We start from the raw sequence: 19,430 nt of genomic DNA, 5'->3' as shown, positions 1-19,430 counted from the left end.
CAGCGCTTCTCTCATTCCGATGCCACAGTTATATTTCTTTTCGCACTTGGCAAAATAATTTGTGACCAACCTGGCGCAGAGTAACAAGTTTGGCTAGAGCAAACCACCACGATTCTTGGGTTTCAAGTGCACCCATTTCAGACCGAGGACCGACTTTCAATTAAATTTATCCAGATACGAGCCACGTTAATGCCACAGCGTCCTGCCGAGTGGCCGATGCGCCGTCAGCTTATGGGGAGCCATCAGCAGGGACAGACTCGGTCCACTTGTTCGAATTGATGGCTCCTTCACTGTATCAGCCTACTGCGAATTGCTCCAGGAAGTGCTGGTGCCTTACGCCCTTGAGGGACCATTCAAGGATGGCTGCTACCTGTTGCAGCAAGACAGGAGTCCCATTCACACAGCTCGCATTGTGACCACCGTCCCTGAGAATCTTACCATTCGTGCGCTTCCTTGGCCACCCGTTGGCGCTGATTCTCAATCCCATAGAAGATATGTGGGGCATCTGGAAGAGCCGCCTTTCCTGGCGCCGGTTCTCCAGCGCAACATCAGACACGCTTCGGCGTGCAGTGAGTGAGGAGTGGGAGCGTCTTCGACATTCTCCTGAGATGGCGGCGACGCGTTCAAAGCTTCATCGCCATGGAAGGAAAACTGACAGCGTACTAAACAACGCGAACAATTGCGTACATTTTAATGCTGTAGAACCTCGGTAAATTGAATTGCTCACTAGCCTAACGTTGTTGGTTGAAATTCAATGCTATAGGAGTAATCTATAAAGCGAAAACCTTTACTTGAAAGAAACCCAATGGGGCCGCGGGACAAATAAAGTTTTCACTTAAAGGCCTACATATTCATATGGCGACTTGCAACTGCAGGGTCCGTGTCCGACAGCGCCGCTACCCCGGAACACGCCGCAGATGGGCAGGGCCTACTTGGCCCGAATGTCGCTCGAGCTCGGCTGCTACCAGCCGAGAATCGCCGACCAAGCCGACTGCCTCCGCTTGGTGACTCAGGAGCAAATCCTAAAGGCGTCGCTCAGCTTGGGCGCGCCCATTCGCTTCGTCCCCAGCGCCCTCAACGGCGAGACCCTTTCGAGCCTGCACGAGACGGCCTGGTTCGCTGGTGTCGAGGTCTTGCTGGGAAGTGACGTCACAGAGGGGAAACGGCTTTACGATGACGTCATTCTCCCTTGGGCTAAAGTGTCCAGCAATTCTACGACTCTGCAGTCACCGGATGTATTCGAGAGCGTGCGGACCTTTCTGAGAGGTGACACGGGCGGCTTGGAAGCGGTGAACCACGAAGATGCGATGAATGTTGTAGCGTCGAATGACATCGTCGAATCCATCGTTCATTTGTTCACGACGTGTCCCTCAAAGAAGATGGCACATGCTGTGTCTGCAAGGAACGGTACGCTCTTTCACTACGTCACGAAAGGTGGGAGCGTTAATGATGTGCCGTTTGAGATGGAGGACATCGCGGGATTTCTCTCAAAAGGGCAAGTATATTCTTGCATTCCTTTACGTTCCCACGGAAATATATACTGAGCTTGTAGACAGTCGGCAATTTATTACTATAACCCTAAAATGTATTCTGCAGCGTTTCTTCTGTAGCTGCCAGTTATAAAAAGGTTTGACGAATCTTGCAGTTCGATACGTATATGTATACAGGTGACACCCGCACGTTTAGTCTTCTAATTGTTTCGACATAGATGGCACGACGGCGCCTACATACCGTAAGACCAGCAGCAGGTGGTTTCTTGTACTCGTTGACACTGTGAAGCTATAGTAAAAAAAAATTAATTTTTTTCATATGTTCCTGTTAAGCTATTCTACCATCGATTACAGGGAACATATTAGAACCATTCGTTACCGTGTACACCATTGAGATTCCATGTTTTACAACTTCGTCGTCCATGTCCTCACAGCACAAATATTGATGCTCAATATTGCCTGAAAGACTTGGCGTGTTCATTGACAGCCAGTCTGAAGTTTACACACGTCGGTGTCGGAAAAAAACAAAACACTATATTAGCACTCGTTGACTTCTGCGTTTTATCTTCGGCATACGCCCTGAAGGCCATCTGCAACGAAATTTCGGACCACGCAACATAATTTCATTTAGGATGGTCTGGATATAGAAGAGCCTCTGCGGAAAATTTCACGTTTGAAGCACGAGTGAAAATGCCACCAGAAGCTCGCAAAAATAGTCGATTGTATGCCATAACTGAAAACAGACGCTGCAGTTAGCGCTCACCGGTAGTGACGTATTACCTAGAAAACGCGGCTCTTCGGCACGACCTCGGAGATAAGTCCAGACCACAAGTACGCATGCTACTGTTAGTGTTTCAAGTGCACAGTCATGAATTTGGCTACTATCTGTCGTCAAACTGGGGCAGAACAAAGCCGCTGCTTCATTGCAAGGCCGCTTCCCACCACGTAGCACGACCGGACTGGAGCACTTGAGCGCGAACGCATACTCCGCCAGCCCGGCACGTATAACAAACTGCGCCATGCATGCTACGTTAAATACTAAAACTCTCTATTGGCTCGACGCCTAGCTGCGTTTGCCCTGTAGCGTAGATACCGAGGCCGTAGCGAGGTGCCGCCACGAGCCCCCTCGCCATCGAGATGCTCGGAGAGAGAGAGATTCTTGTTTGTGGAAGGAAAAATTGGGGTCAAGTGCAGCGCAGTAACTGTCTCTCAGTTGAGGGCGGCTCAACCGCGCTGCACAAGTGGGAGAGGGAACAACAGCATGCTCTGATTTGTCAGTGTGGGTCACGTGCGCCCAGGCGCGTAGCTAGTCAAGCCATCGGGCGCCGGCGGCGTGCCGAAAAATCTGGTGGGATGCGGCGCGTCGGAGGCTATGTCATATAGGCAGCGACAAGGTGCACGCCTGTTTGCTTGGGCGCCGTTTTAAAGGCTACTAACGGCGAAAAGATAACGATACATCTACCAGCCTTGTGACTTTGCCATTATTGGTTCGGTGTGTGTTCATTTAGCGGTACCAAATTTTCCAATACCGCCTGTGGCAGGTAACCCAATTCTAATCAATAAACTAAATTATTCGTTTAGCTGGGAGACGTTACTTCTACGAGAAACTAAAAGCCTAATCGAAAAATTAACACAAGTGCGCTAATAATACCTAATAGTTACTTTACGGCACATATTGCAATTTATGAATTGTAGCCGGGGAGCTTGCAAGGGATATATCCCTTGGAACCAATCTCACAATGGTGCCAGCTTCGGTATAACAATTTTCGAAGAAGTGCCCGACGAAATACATAGGCATTCCAGTTATGCTCTTGTACTTCAATGCACAAAACAGTGTTATCGTAAAAAAATGTAAGTGGAACAGTAGTGCATATTTAGCTCAAGTTTAAGGGGGCATATTTCGAAACGATTGGAATTATCAGATTTCGTCTCAAGTCAATATGCCTTGCAAGCGCACTAGCTAGAACTCGCAGATTGCAATTCGTAGCAGAGTGGATTACTCTATTTGATGATTTGGTAGCGATAAGGTAGTATTTAACACGTGTCAGCCTCAAAAAGCTGATGCGTTTGAACATTGTGCAATTGTTGCTTCAGTAACAAAGTCAAGAAATTGAAGAATTACGATTTGTGGTGAAGCTTTGTTAATTAGCCATTTAGGCATATGATTTCCCGTGGTAGTAATGTCCGCTTCAACGAGTAATTTAGTTCAGGGGTTAGAATAGTGCTACCCGTAACTGGCGACTTCTAAACAGTTGGTGCAGCTAAAAAATACACACCATACATTACTCATTTATAAAAAAATTAGACGTAGTGAACCTTCGTTGCAGTTGGCGAGAAACGCCGCATCAGTAACCTTGATCAGAATTCTTTCGGAACTCTACTTCCGTATATTTCCTCGTAGTACGTTGAGCATTAGGACAGGCCATGAAAATCGAAAGTATAGTTTTGAAAATTTCCCATCGAAGCTGGGTATGCCATGGGTATGTGACTCTGATCTCGTGTTTTTCGAGGTATTTCTGCTTGTTCGGCCAGCTGTGGCTCAGAAAATGTCGTTACCAAAACTTGCGAAGCCAAGTCTTTTTCTACTTTAGAGCACAATGTAGGCCATCTACACCGATATATATGTCCGAGCAGGCGCTGTCAAAATGCGTGACGCTACGGCTTGTTGGTGCGAGAACTTCAAGGCAGCGTCGCCGCACGTTTTTCGTTTTTGCATCTTTTCTGTCTTACGAATTCACTTTGAAATCGAGGGTTCGACGGAAGCCCGTCTGGTCGGGATGAAGCATTGAAGAAATAAAACGAAGGACACCGACCAACATAGAAGTGCTAAAAAATGAAAAAATCTAAAAGACGTTTCGGCTTCGCTACGGAAGCCTTGTTCACAATGGGATGACGGAAGGTTCCTAGAAGCTTATGTATGCTTTAGAACGTGACGTAAGCAGCGTGTGTATGACGGGGGGAGGGTTCCTTCATTTCGATTGAGCGTGTGACGTGTTTTTTGTATCTCCAGTGACTCTAGATACAGACGCGATTTTTGGTTTCTTTCTTGGCCGATAATTCTCGAGCGATCCCAGTCGATATTGTGGCCCGTTGCATCCGTGTGCTCGGCAAGGGCACTCGACACTGTACGCTTCTTTTCCACATCTTTCTGATGCTGCCTCAGTCTCTGTTTGAAGTTTCCCGATTCACCGATGTATGCGTAGTCGCAATCTGCGCAGGGTATCTTATAGACCACGCCGGGAAACGATTCTCTCGGAAGCCTGTCCTTACCGCCGACGAGCGCTTGCCTCAGCTTACATACGGGCACGTGCGCCACCTCAACGTCATAACTGCGTAGAACGCGAGAAAGGGTTTCGCTTATCCCTGGAACGTAAGGTATGGCAGCACGCTTTCTTGGTCGGGGATTGGTCGGACGAGCAGGATTGGACAGACGGCGCTCCACAGCAGTCAGAAAGGAAGTGGGGTAGCCGCTTGCCGAGAGATCACCTCGCACGTGGTCCAAGTCAGTGGAACGGCATTCTGCTGTGGTGCAAATGCGGTTCGTACGGTTGAGCAGTGAGGCAGCAACCGACCTTTTGTGAGCGTCTAGATGAACGGATTGAAAGTTCAGGTAGCGGCCAGTGTGTGTGTCCTTACGGTACACGCTGAACGAGAGCCGTCCATCGCGTCTGGTGACAAGTACATCTAAAAAAGGGAGTCTGCTGTCGACTTTTGTCTCAACTGTGAATTGGATGGCCTTTTCTTGACTGTTTAGGTGCGCAGTGAACGAATCCAAAGCGCTGCGCCGAATCAGACAGAAACAGTCGTCCACATAGCGCAGAAAAACTTTTGGCTTAGGGCTGAAGGACGCGAGAGCACGCCTTTCCAAACATTCCATTGTAAGATTGGCAGCGGTAACAGAGACGGATGCACCCATTGCCGTACCGTGGACTTGCCTGTAGAAGACCTTGTCGAAACAGAAGTACGTGTTTCCAAGGCAAAAACAGAGGAGCCTCTTGAGGTCGGCAACGTCAATGGGCGACCTGTCTGGCAAGGTCCTGTCAGATTCCAGAGCAGAGGTGCATGCTTCCACAGCCAAGTCAGTCGGAATTGAGGTAAACAGTGATACCACGTCGAACGAAACCATCACCTCGTCGTCGTCTAGAGACACGTCACGAACTTTTTCAATAAAGTCACAGGAGTTGCTCACGTGCGTGGAGCTACTTTTCATGGCAGCAGTAACTGTTTTTTGGTGTTGTAGAGGGTGGTTAAGCAATACATACAGCTCGAATTAATTTTCCCTTTTGTGTGGCTTTAATGTGCTAGCTCCGCAATGCGATAATAAAATTATGCGTATAAAAGTTGCGAACGAGTGCAACCGTTAGGAACTGTGCAAGAATTATCGACTATACGACTACACGCGAACAGAGACCTAATGCACCACACGCGTCAGTGTCAACATTGGACATGTGCAGGTGCCCGTATTGTTGTGGTGCGGTTTGGGGACACACTAGAAGATGTTTATCTGGTCTATGTTATGTTTCGGTTCCCGCAGTGCCGCCGTGTTTCCGTGACCTGGTGTGCACGTTTTAACGCGACACCGTTAAGGAGCTCGTGTCGCAGAAAAGCCAGTGTCGTCGGCGTCGGCGGCGTTGGCAGTGAGCGAAAAATCCCAGAAGGCAATTCATAAATAAAAACAACTTGCAAGATGGGAATCGAACCAGGGTCTTCGGAGTGTGAGACGGAAACGCTACCACTCAGCCATTAGTTCGATCGTTCAAAGAGGGACAAAAACGCCTCTAGTGAATGCGGTGTTGCCTTACAAACGCGCTGTAGAAAGTTATATTGTTGTGTATATCGGTAATTATGAGCATGTAAATAACAGAAGTCGCAGTTAAACGCGTAGCGAAGTACGTTTCCGCTACATTTCTTCTGCGGTTTCCGCACAAGCAGAGCCATCTTGCGGCAAACACAGAAGACCCCCCTCCTCGCAATGTACGGCGCTGTCCCGACAGATGGCGCGTCACGCGCGCATTGGGGCTGTGCGGGGACCGGTGCGAGGCGCATCGCGACCCGGCTGTCCGTGCGGATCACGACGCTCCGAGGCACCGAGTTCTTAGGTTCGTTCCGCCTGCTCAGGCGCACGTTTCGTTGTCGCGCCGACCGCTGCGTTGCTCGACGCTCACCGCGTGATTGGTGGGTGCGAAGTCCGATGCGGGGCGCCTCGTAAGTGATCGCTGCGCCGTAGCGCATTGTCTAGCACCTCTTGGCGGGTCGACGAGAACGCTTTCGCGTTCCACTCTTGAAGGCGAAGCTTAAGCGTCCTCCAATTTTGCGTCGTACATTCGTGTCCTCAGCTGTTGTCCTAATGTATCGCACTTGCGAGACTAGAACCAGCTCGGCCTGTGGTTATGCACTGCGCATCATCTCGTAGACTCGCACAGTATTATCCTGTCCGCAGGTATTCCATTCCACATTTCTCACGGTAGCGCTGTATGTCAGTGTACACCCGTGAGCAAAAGTATAAGGACCACAGTGTCTCCGAAGAAAACTGAATTTCTTTGCAATTAGCATGCATAAACTGAAATTGATGAGTAGACTGGAATGTTCATAATACCGAGATTGGACTCCTCAATTTGAAGTTGCATTCACAAGCTGAGGAAAAAGTTGGCCTTATCGCGCAGTCCCTGGTCCGTATACTTTTGCTAATAGGTGTGCATAATATAACACAGCCTAGTACAACCATATCGTCTCTAGTGTCCACGTACACAAAGCTTTCTTTCTTTGTGTTGAGCCGTTTGATCCTCTCACACTGTAACAGTTCGTGTCGTGCAATGGTGTCCTCTTTCCCTGGCCTTACGTGTAACTCTTCGTTCCGTCCAGTAGTATCGTTTTTCATTACGATACGCGTAATGAATTCGTGCCGAATGGTATCATCGTCTCCTCCCCCCCCCCCCCCCCCCTTGAGCGTGCTCATGCTTGGCGACTGAACAACGTAAACGCGCGCGAAGAACTCCCTTTCATATATCTCCGCGCTACGGCCAACGTCTCGCTTTGCCTGAACGCGTTGAAACGCCAGCATTGTTTTGCTGATAGACAGTGCTAGGGTCTTTTAGTGACAGTGCCGTTCTGCTATAACCGTCGATAGAGCAGGCGCGCGAGAGCCTTGATTAAAAAACTGCGTCCGTCTGCGAAAACGTTTTTTTTTTTTGCAAACGTGTGCGTTCTTGGCCGCATTAATTGTCTCGCTATGCCGTCTTGGGCTCGCACTCTGTTTGAAACGTTGGTGCTGACTTCGGGGCGACATGATAACCAAATAAATAAATGAGTGCAAATAAAGGCAGCTCAGTTGGAATGGAGCTTGACCCCTCTTCTTTCAAAGGTCGGCATTCTGCCTAGTTGCACCACTTGGAAATCACGTGCCTATATATTCTGCGTCATAACTATGTCGCAGTACAAAGCAACCTACGAGGTCGACTCCAGCAATCCGGTCTGTGATGCAGCAGACTGAATAGACTGATCCGTGAGGCGGTGGGACACGACTCCTCAAAAAGTTACGCAGAAACTCCTTTGGGGGATATCTAAGCATGCGCAAGCATTGTGGCACTTGTTCGTCTCCCCGCAGCCCAGTGTCATTATCAATGTTATGAAACTTCATCCGACCAGTACAAACGACACGAACTTCTGCCGAAAGCTGCGCAAAGTGAATTGATGATGCAAGCAAACTACTGCCGGTGGTGGTGCCAGGCGCCCCGATGACGATGGTGGAAGAAAACTAGGGAAATGACAATAAACGGAGACGTACAAAAGCACAGTTCGCTATAGGGGATCACAAAATTGGGTCGTGGGAGTTCACAGTGTTTTTCTTTTGTTATTGTTTAACCTAGGTAGGACATTAGCCAGTATAATAGCAAGAGCTTGGTGGCGCAACGCACCGCCCCGTTCCAAAGGGGACACTCATAAGCAATCCATCCATGACGTTCCAATCATTGTAAGCCGTTATCGCTCCTTAGCAATTTGCCATCCCCGTCAAACATTATCACCCGTGATCAACCGTTCTCCTGCAGCGACTGCGTCTGGCGCGGCCGTGTGGGGTGTTGCTTGAGTGATCCAGCCGATCCATCTGCGATGTCGACACAAAGCGCCGACTGCTGACAGCCTCCTGTGCTCTGTGTTCTCGCCGCTGAGTTCGCGTTGAAGAGAGACGCACCGACCCCATTCTTGAAAGCGATCTGCGATGAGGGCTAAGTGCGGCGGGTGCCCACAGCGTCATGCGCTCTGTGTTCTGCCAGCGTAGCTCGCGTTGAAGCGAGAGGCAGCATGAAGGTGGATTTTCTCGCTGCTGTGGAGGCCATATTGAAAGCGATCGCGTTACGGGGCGGACGGATAGTTTTCTCGTTGGGGAAGCACAGAAATGCTGACGCATTTAAAAACAAATCCTTCCCTGTGGACAGCTAAAATTTAATTTTTCGAGCATCCAACTACGTGCGAGACATTTCGAAGCAGCGACATAAGTGCGCACACTCCTTCGCTATGCGTTGACTGCAACAACATTCATGAGAGATGCTTTCGCGCCGAACCGCGCGGCGGCGACACCGTCTCGTTGCACTAAAACCCCTAAATTTTCCAAAAGTAGCGCCATTCTTAGATCTTTCCGCCACCTCGCTCACCCAGGCGCTTCCTCCTCCACTCCTCCTGTCGCCCCAGCCTCTCCGCTCCCCCATTGGCCAATCTGTGTCACGTGAAATCAGGCCCCGCGCTTTTGTATATTTTTTTCTTTCCGGCGCAGAGCAGGCGCCGCGCTTTTGTATATTTTTTTCTTTCCAGCGCGCTGCGACCCCCATTCTTGGGCCTACGCGACGAAAGTACGGCAGGCGGTTTGAAGGAGCGCGATAGTTTTATACAATGTGTTAGGGCCGAGTGCTTAATTGCGATGCCGTGCTGCTGCGCCTACGGTTGCCACAACAGACCCAGTGACGGCAAAAAGCTTTTTGCTTTACCATCCGCCGGGCGCAACGCAAAACTAAGAAAAGTGTGGATTCACAAGATCGGGCGGGCTGACTTCGAGCAAGTGGCAAAGAACGCGCGGCTTTGTGAAGTAAGTGCCACGGCTCCTCCAACCTCTTCTTTTGACGCCCGTGTCAAAACGGGCCCGTGTCCAGTGCATTGGGGGCGCGTTAAAGAACCCCAGCTGGAAAAAAAGTAATCCGGAGCCCCCATTATGGCGTGCCTTATGAGATCGTGGTGTTGGGATGTAAAACCCAAGAATCAACTTTTTTTCTGTCTTGTGTGCCTTGACTGTTCCAGTTAACGCAACGCTGCTTCCTTGTGAAAACGTACAACGCAAAAGAATGCAGACGCACGTAGTATACAGAGATAAAATTAGCACTTCAACAAAAGTGTTGCTGGTGCCAATGAGGGGAGGGGGATAATTATTTTCTGAACCTCTGTCCAGTTGTCCCATCAAGTTCCTTTTTTTTTCTATCAAATTCTAACCATTTGCACTGTAATAAATAAATAGCGATTTCATATGCTGGTACGTTGTTCAAATTATCTATACCGCCTATGTGTGAAAACGTTGCTCATGGCCACCACAACCTGTGCATGAGCTACGTACATCTGTAAAAGGCGCGGAACAGAAACGGCCCTGCAGCCAGGCATTGCTGACCGCAGACAGTCGGAATTTCTCACGCGCCGGCCGAACAAAAGCATCCTGCAGGTGCGTAAATTAACCTACGAAACCACGTGCACATACTTTCACGCTGTCAAAACCTGAAACTCTGGTAATTACTCGCGTGTCTGAGCACACCGCGTGCTTGTGTCGTGTTTCAGCAACACGAACTTTCATCGTGCGCGCGCTTTACGCCTTAAATACGCCTTGAATAATGGTGCTTTTCTCTATTTCTTCCACAAATCCGACACGACATTCTTAAGGCCAGTTACCGACTGACAAAGCAAGATCTAGATTGAAAAAACTGCTCCGCAGGACTCGAACGAACTTTTCCGCGGATTTCCTCCCGTAGCGTGTTAGCCGTCGTCTGCTACGGCAGGCCCACCACCGGCGGCGCCACCGTCGAGGCCGCGCCGAGCGGAGGAGGAGGGAAGTGAATGGCGCTACTTTGGGAGATTGAGGGGTTTTAGTTGCACGAGTTTCACGCTTCCATGCCGTTCTCATGAGTAACTACCGCAGAGCGTTGTAACAAAATCACGGAAGTGTACGCAACCTTGCTCCCTTTGGGAGCATATACAGGGACACTAGGTGACTTCCGCCGTATGCAGTACCAGTTACTGTTACCAGTTACTAGTTACATGCAGTACCATTTACTGCATGTAGTTACAGTTATTCCATAAATGCGCTTGGAAACTCGTCCAACGCATTCTGAGAGGACTTGAATTAGTATTCAGCAGAAGGTCCTGTGGGATCAAGCACTTATACCACTCAGAATATGGCACATCAGTGCTGCGTTAGCCCAAAATATGGTGCAAGTTTCGTGAAAGGCAGAATTGTCGACCACCCAGCTGCAGCGCGAAGCTGCTAGAGGGATCTGTAGCGACCGTCCGTCACTTCGTTGTCGCCGCTTCTCGGAAACCCAGTTTGACTCGCCGTGGGGGTCATTGCCCGCTGCACTTTCTTGAAACCGAGGCGGTTGCCCGACTGGGGCGCCACTACAGCCACTTGGCAAGCCTGCTTTTACATTTAAATAAAGCCAGTCGACTCTCCCTTCTCAACTGGAAAAACGTGTATTCTTTGCCTGCGCTAAACCAAGCTATCAACAAACTTATACGGGTTTCTGAAAAAAGAACGCTTTGCCGTAGAACTCATCTTGGTCTGGAGATGGAATCTGGTAGGAACGCCTCTCATGGATAGTTGCTGTACTAGAGTTGCGATTTAACCACGAGGCTAGCAGATGCCAGGGTGAGAGCGAATTAATGGACAACTTAAAGCACATACGCAGTCGATATGGCAGATGAGTTCTGCGGAAGTCCGCAGTGGGAAGTTTCATGAAGGGGAACGATTGTCGTCCATCCAACTGTTGCACGCAGCTGCAAAGGATATGTATGCAGGTCTCCCAGTAGGCAAGATGACACAGCGACGACATAGTTGTGGGCTAGCTGCGCTAGACGTAGTGGGAGAGTGCGGTGGAAGAAGGGGGCGTGCGCGAGTACATGCGTTCGTATTAGCCATCATGACTCCTTTTGAGTGCTACGGAAGTGACGTTTACAATAGCGAACTTGCCTGCTAAAACAGTGCTTATTAAAAGGACACTAAAGGCATATACTAAGCCGACGTGGACTGTTAAAATAGCATTGCAGAAACCTCACAGAGTGCCAAAAGAAGGCTTGGTTTACGCGAAATTCGCGTCTGAAAGGTCCGCATAGCTTTAGCACATGTCAAATCCCTCCCCCCCCCCTCTTTTCGTGCGGGGAGTGACGACGTTGCATACGCGATGACCGCCCTATAGACCGCTTCATCGGGCGAGGAGGATAGGGCGCGCGGAGAGCCTTTCCTCCTCTCTGGCTTGGGCGATCCGGCGCGGCGCTGCTTGAAAGTATTGCTGTCGCGTGCTGGGGAACGATTTCGAGATGTTTTCGACCGTACTTTGTGACATTTACGCCATGTTTATTCATATAAGTTTGTCGAGGAAGCCTTTCGGTGCATCGGTAACTACTGTAGGCAGAAATATGTCTTGGGGGCGCAAAAATGTGACGCGCACACTCAGCCGCGGTGTACGCGCATTATCAGTCGCGGTGCGTGTATGTGTTGTTTACTATTTTGCTTAAGTTGATTTTAATTCAACAAAGAAAACCGGCGTCTCTGTATTACCAGCATTAAATAGTAAATCAGCTCACTGTCTGATTAATTGGCGTAGGGAGCAAAACATAAAACATAAGAGCGCATGCTCGTGCACGCCAACCTAAGGCAACCACGAAACATCTGAGCGGCAGGCGATATCAAATATCTCTGATACACTGGCATCGTTCTCACGTATTTCAAGCCTAGTGTGCTTGAAATTACCATATGTCTACGCTAGCCTTGCTGCATGAGGCCCATGGCGCTGCTCAATACAGCAATCACTGCGGTTCGTGAGCCAGTACGATACATATATAAGCTGTGGGCTTCGGCATTGCCTTTTTGGCCTGTATACAGCCATAATATATGAGAGGGTTCGCATAAAAAGAATGCGATTGCAATTTTTGAGCGCAAAATTTTCGTAATACGTGTGAGTGCATCGTAGAGCACTGAACGAACACAACCGAAAAAAAAAATCGGTTATCATACTCTTTCTCAAAAAAAAAAAACGAAAGAAAACGGGCTAACGCCGCACAACGTTTATAAATATATAACCGCTGATGCCGTATACTTGGACCATGCGCTATATAGAACAAAGATATCTGTAATCCAGCGCCTACTATTGCTTAGGACGCTTGCGAAGTTCGTAAACGGTCGCTTTGATGGACAAGCTTAATTCAGGCTGTAAGGTATGCTGCTATTACTAGCCAAAACTATTTTATACAGGGGCGGAAACCTCATCCATCGAACCAAGTAGTCACGCAATGTAACCTGCAGCGAACAGTTCGAACGCTTCGAACAGCACAGCTCCTATCGTATCAGAACGGTACCCACGCTGTTATGATCGTCGCGTATGTTTCATGGCTACTAAACCGCAGCTTCGAAATAGAAGATAATACTGCGATAAGGTCACATTAGTGATTGGAACATTCAGAAATACACAACTGATTTCCGAGGCTGATTGTAGGCTCAAATATGCGTGCACACATCGCGCTGCGTGTTCCGTCCACCTCAGCGCCAGAAGAAATTCCGGCCATGACGCCCTAAACCTCTTCAGCACGTCTCACAGAAGCGTTTACCACGTAGAAGACGCACGTCATACTAAACAGACCGCACGACCGCGAAAACAAACGCCAGAACCTGCCGCCGAGCGTACACCTGCCATGCAAAAGACCGCTTTCACCCAAGCCAGTATGGCGCTGCTCATAGGCGGCGCCACTGCGTTCACAATATGGCGGCGCCTACGAAAAAATGGTCTATACCAAAAAGCCTGCCGGACGTTGCGATGGAGAGACACACTCGCTAGGGGCTTCGAAAAGCGGGTACCCCGCCTGCAGTGCGTGAGGGAAAATTTTTTTCTTTCCTATTTCATACGTTTGCTTCGTTTACATAACTTAAAGGAAGGGGTTCGCTCGCAGGAAATATAAGTGCCGCGTGCCTGTGGCCTGTGAGTATGCGACAATGGCGCTTTTATTGGGAGTAAGATAACGTTTGCCAACGTTTATGGGGGAAAGATAGAGTACTTGTACTAGGCAGCATTCACAAATTATTAGAAAAAAAATAAAATACCAGGCCTCGAATGTCGCCGACGCCACAGAATCATTTCTTACAGCCTATATTAAGACAAAAGACCATGATAATAAGAAGAGTTTCTTTCTTTTATTGGTCAGAGAATGTTTGTTTTGCAGATCTCTTGCTCAGTTCATTCAATACAACGCACTACACGCATCTTTACAACAAATACGTAGTTTTCAGGGAGCAAAAAAAAAACCACACACACACGCGCAGAAAAGAAAAAAAAACAGACATACAAAATGCAACAAGCCGTAACTATATGCCAATGAGTTTCTCAAATGTATATCATTATTAACGAATTTATCATAAATACTTCACAGTCGGAAAACGTAGGACTACTGTTCATACAATAATATTCTCACATTCAAATATGTATTTTAAGGTGCCAAGAAATAGCAGAAAAGACTTGACATTGCCACAACATGGCTCCTGCAGTTATGCTCAAATAAGGAGGGGCAGAACATACATGGTGTTACATTTATTTTTTGAAACTTTGAATGGACATGCTGTTAACAATCATAGTCATAACTACTTGATTTGTTTAAACGAAGTTTGGAATTTGGTAGGTCATGTTCGTATATGTGCTGGTGGTTCCTAGATATTTCAGCTTGAAGTGAAGTTGACACACGGGCAACAGTATAAGAAGTGTCGGGACAATTACGAACAGCTAGCAGGCCGCTAGAGTGGGTTACATGAAAAGTTAGGCGCTAGGATGTGATCACAGAACGTACCAAAATCAAGGCAAAGTTTAACGTACGACGCTGTCAACATCCACGTTTTTTGTATGTTACTGTGGCGACACACTCCGCGCATATTTCTGCGCACCCTCCGTCTTCTTATCATCTGGCGCAGCATAACATAGCTGCATGCTGGACTGCATGGTCGATAAAACATAGCGCCACCGCCGCGTCACCCGAGGTATGCGTCACCGACGGTGGCTATAAAAACAGGCTGCCTGGCTGAGAAAGACCGCCTTCTACCTTCCGCTATTGGGACGAACGTAGCGTTGGTATGTCCGTCCGCTGCCATCGTTAGTCGAATAAAGAAGCGTTACGTTTTTATGTTGGGATTCGTCCTTCGGCAGACACGACATCCCACATTATGACCAAAGTGCACACTTCATCAAAATGTTGAGTTGCTAAGCTTGACAATAAAACACTTCTAGCCGCAGCATGTATCAGAGCGGTTGGATTCTATTGACCCTTTTCTTACCATGGAAAGTTTAAGACCAAACAGCTGAGTACCGTACAGACCGGCCTTGCCGATCTCCATTGTCCGAAATCATATTTCGTGATCCTACATCCTCAAGTTCACGGCTACTAGTAGCATCCAAAAATAATTTGTGGACGCAACAGTATCGCATTATCGACGTAGATAGCGCCGTGGCCCAGCTACCGTGGCTATCATAAGGTGCGCAACTTGTGAAAACAATGATAGAGAATAGCAACAAGACTGCGATGACGAACATTGGAGTATTCGTAGCGTATGGATGTCTGTGTCATCTCGGCGGACCGGTCGTTCCCAGTTTGCTCTACGGTCATCGTCAGTAGGGAAGAAAAAAAAAAAAACTCGGGCTTTGGTCTTGTTCTTGTAGTTGCCACGACAATTCGGAACGCAACCGTGGCATATCCTGTGTTGCTGGTAATTTCTCGTCGGAAGGCTCCACTTCTAGCACAACGAGCAAACCAGAAAACAACGACACACCTTGCGCAAGCAGCGCACACACAATGTCTAAATCTCCAAAGCACGCGCACGGGGCCTGTCTCCACGTTCCTGTCCGGCGTAGCACCACAACCTGGCTCAAACCAGCCCTTAAACAGGCGCGGTCAAACCAGCCCTAAGAAAGCGTGGCAATATCCAATTGGCAATATATTGCCAATAAAGTGGCAATATCTAAATCCCCTGACAACTCCGTCGGTCAAAGTACGCTGACGTAAGAGTCGGAAAGGAGGAATGTGCGTAAGCCTCGAACAATTCTAGAAGGCGTTACCTGTACTGCCGTCGGTGACTCGAACGGTACCCGACAGGAGGCTCTATGGTGGTTTTTTGCGCAATACGCAGATGCGTGGCCATGGAGAAACCGAACGAAGACAGAGCACTGAATTCGCCGCTGCAGCTGCTCTTGGTAAAGTGGTGTGGACCGTTCGGGAATCCCGCAACATCACATGGATGTGGCATTGTATGCCACTTTCAGTTTGTGCGAGTTTCGCGAGCCAGCAAAACCAGCGCAGTACTACGCGATAACGAAACTACCGAAACGCGAAAGCGCGGGTGGCGCAGAGGGGAGAAAACGAAAACTTTCAACCACCCATGTTATTTTTTAAGTGTAACGTCAATTAGTTTTTATGTTTTGTATCAACTAAAATCTGAACAAGTTGGATTTTTTGCGTATTGTGATGTAATACATTCATATTTCTATTACGAGTGGTTCAGTACTAGGGACAGAATTATAATGAGGAGTACCTTCGTCATCGTGCTAGTACTTGAATGTCCCGGGGAGCCTTTAATCGTGTCCTGCATTTACCTCAATTTCTCGATTACTAGAGCTCTGTTCACGATAATATCGACGCTTTAGACGTTCTCTAGCACTAACCTATCCCTTTAGCTTGAATTAATATTTGCCTTTAGTGTCCTGAAATGACACCGCGAGAAGCGACCAACATCGTACCCTGTAGGTTTGCGTGAAGTTGAATAGTGGTTGTGTATTAATGCGAACCGCGAGTGAGCTTGCACCAAAATGTAGGGGGCACGTTTCTGCTTTGGACTTTCTGTAGCCTTATCGTAGTATTAATCATCGTTTCGACGAGGGTGAACCGGCCAGCGGCATGTTCTTGCGCTTCCTGTTTCGACGTAATGAGGGTACGCGAATCTGTTTCTTCTACACACAACGCAATATTGCCGCGCAGGCCCAATATCACGTCGTAGGCCCGGTTTCACCTCGTTTTTCGAGCTTGCCGCACTGTGACATTGCCGTATTAGCTAGCGAACAACACTGGTGGAACAATTAATGTCTCTGGTGCCAAAGCATCGACAAGCAACTTGTCTTCGTCTGGGCAGCTGCCCCGGTGTAAGACGAGTACCCTTGTCGATATTTTACCTTCAGGGTCATTCGTTGTTCGACTGTTAGTCACTTCAAGCTTCTATGGCGTTATGAACTTGTCTTGTCTGCTATATTGACTAGTCAGTCTGAAGTCTTTACGGCGCAATGTCGAATTTCGCTGCCGACGTTGCAGATATCCAGGCCGTCGCGCCGATTCATTTCTTTCATTGCGTACTAAACTGTTCTCTGTTATTTATTACAGCGTCCTCCCGCATATGAAGAACGGCTCGCTATGGCCCTCGTACGGTGCGGATAACTTTACGCGAATGTTTCCCGAATCTGCGCATAACGTTGCAGACGTCGCCAAGGACGACATATGTGACAAGACCGAGCGTTTGTTGCGGTATCTCGAATAAACGGACAAATATTTTGTACACACTGGGAAAACGGCTAAAGAAGATGGCAATGACGGTCTAGGCTGCCAGGGGCACATGCCAGAAGTGTCTTCGCAAAACATGAAAACAAATATCTATAGAGCTATTCATTAATTGTTCAGAAAAAAAAAGAAAGACTGCTTCTTGATGCCCAAGTGTTTGCGCAAGCCTTGATCTTTTCGTGTTGTAAGTACGGCATTGTTCCTGAATTTTCTATCTGCGTATCTGAATCATTTTGTGATGAAAGTGTGCATTGTACCTTTCGTCTCGTACCATACGAATAGAATCGGTACAGCAATAAAAAATTAATGGCCATGCAGCGGTGCGTTCGGGCGAAATGTGCTAGCTTTACGTTGCACTTCTCAGGTACTGGATCCATGATTCAAAGCGCGTGCACCACCATTGCGAGCTATATATATATATATATATATATATATATATATATATATCTATATATATATATATATATATATATATATATATATATATATATATATATATATATATATATATATATATATATATATATATATATATATATATATATATATGTAGATATATATAGACATGTGTCTCCTTTTTCACTCCTAACACTCACGCATTAAAATGTGCATCAGACCAAAGAGGTCGCCAACATAAAATTGCTTGGGTGCAAGCCCCTGCAGTTTCTTGCCAGCAGAGGTGAATACAGAGCTTGCCTATACCTGCCTCTGAAAGAGGGCCGTGGCAGCAGACGCTCGCTCACGGGTCAGTTGCTTTCAGTCACTCACTGTAAATGTTCGATGTACTGGGTCGACAATGAAAACTCGTGGTTTGTGGCCTAAATATTGCCTCTGGTTGCGTACTGATGTCATGATGTGCAATAAAATTTCACAAGACGTTTGGGCTTCCTTCTCAAACATGTGAACATGTGACAAAGAAAGGCGTTGAACAATATGTATGCGGGAAAGTGTTCGAAGAAGCTGCGATTGAGCTTCTGAAGTTGCTAAACTACTCTATTGGTAATGCATGGATTCCACATGAATGGAGGATCGCCAAAATTGTTCCGTTACTTTATGGCGAGGGGCAGGTTATACTACAGACAACATAAGACTAATTTCGTTAACATCCAACATGAAACTTATCAGAAAAGTGGATTCGTGTGTATACAATAGAGTTCATTAAGATCAGTTGTTGAGTCCCTTAAAATTGGATTTAGATCTGGTCATTAAAGCCAAAGCCTGAAGTGACTCGTGACCAAAATGGCCCTGAAAGAAAAAAAACGCGTCGTCTAGTCTAGTGGTACAAGAACTATCATCATCAGCTTTGGCTTATACCTCCAAGCAAGCAAAAAGTGCAATGGCACATCCCCCTAGTAATGCAGAGGTCACAAGCACTGAGAAAGGTGAAGCGTACAGTGCATACGTTCATTGGAATCGTGAATACAACGTACAGAAACGCGGTGTCTAGTCGAGTTGTAAAAAAAAAAAAATAATAACGCGACCTTTTGAAAGGCTATGATATTTTCATAAGGCTGAGGCTACAAGCGCTCAGCAAAGTGAAGCGAACAGTGCATACATTCATTGAAATCACCCATGCAACACACACAACAACTTACATTTCACTCCCCTGCTGTGAGGGTGCAACGTAAAGTTGAAGAGAAACCGCGAGTCTGACCCCGCTATACGATCGCGCGAAGCCGCAGCTAATCGTCGAAAAGGAGCCGAAGAAGCTGAACTGCGAAAGCGGCAACGCGACGATGCGATACGTGTTACAGGAGTATAACACGCTGCCGAACTTCGCAATATGGCACACGCATGTAGGCCTCAAAAGTCGCCTTAACGTCGCCTGGCACAAAATGCAATATGCGGCTTTAGTTAGTTTACATTATGTAATGCCTATGAACATACAAATTTAATAAACCGGTTACAGCGCCACGGCTCATTTCCAGGTTGTATTATAGCACGGGTGAATTAATTTTGAATAGGCAGGGCATTATATTGTTTTCAAAGTGGCTTTTCTTCTCGTAAACGCAGACAAGAAACGTGCCTGAGAGATCGGTACTTTCACCACCAGCATCGTTTAGTGTTTTACTGAGCAGAAAACCCGTTCATCGAGGTGTCAGTTTATGCGTACGACAT

General features: G+C 47.6%; 1 protein-coding gene across 3 annotated transcripts in view; it reads left to right on the top strand.

Annotated features, from left to right (window-relative positions):
* Nucleotides 1-17,713, top strand: part of LOC139059480 (acetylcholinesterase-like) — a 52,641-nt gene extending 34,928 nt beyond the window's left edge. The window contains exons 7-9 of one of the 3 annotated variants that reach the window (XM_070537914.1): nucleotides 876-1,495; nucleotides 15,898-15,961; nucleotides 17,139-17,713. In XM_070537914.1, coding sequence (XP_070394015.1) covers nucleotides 876-1,495; nucleotides 15,898-15,961; nucleotides 17,139-17,192 — 738 coding nt within the window. In that variant the 3' untranslated portion in view covers nucleotides 17,193-17,713. Of the gene's footprint in view, nucleotides 1-875; nucleotides 1,496-15,897; nucleotides 16,016-17,138 lie in introns of all 3 variants that reach the window. The other 2 variants (XM_070537907.1, XM_070537909.1) reach the window with 2 other exon arrangements.
* The last annotated feature ends 1,717 nt before the right edge of the window (nucleotides 17,714-19,430 follow it).

Source organism: Dermacentor albipictus, chromosome 1 (assembly GCF_038994185.2).
Source record: "Dermacentor albipictus isolate Rhodes 1998 colony chromosome 1, USDA_Dalb.pri_finalv2, whole genome shotgun sequence".
Lineage (NCBI taxonomy): Eukaryota > Metazoa > Arthropoda > Arachnida > Ixodida > Ixodidae > Dermacentor > Dermacentor albipictus.
Note: the sequence above shows the minus strand (reverse complement) of the source record. Positions and strands in the feature narration are given on the sequence as shown.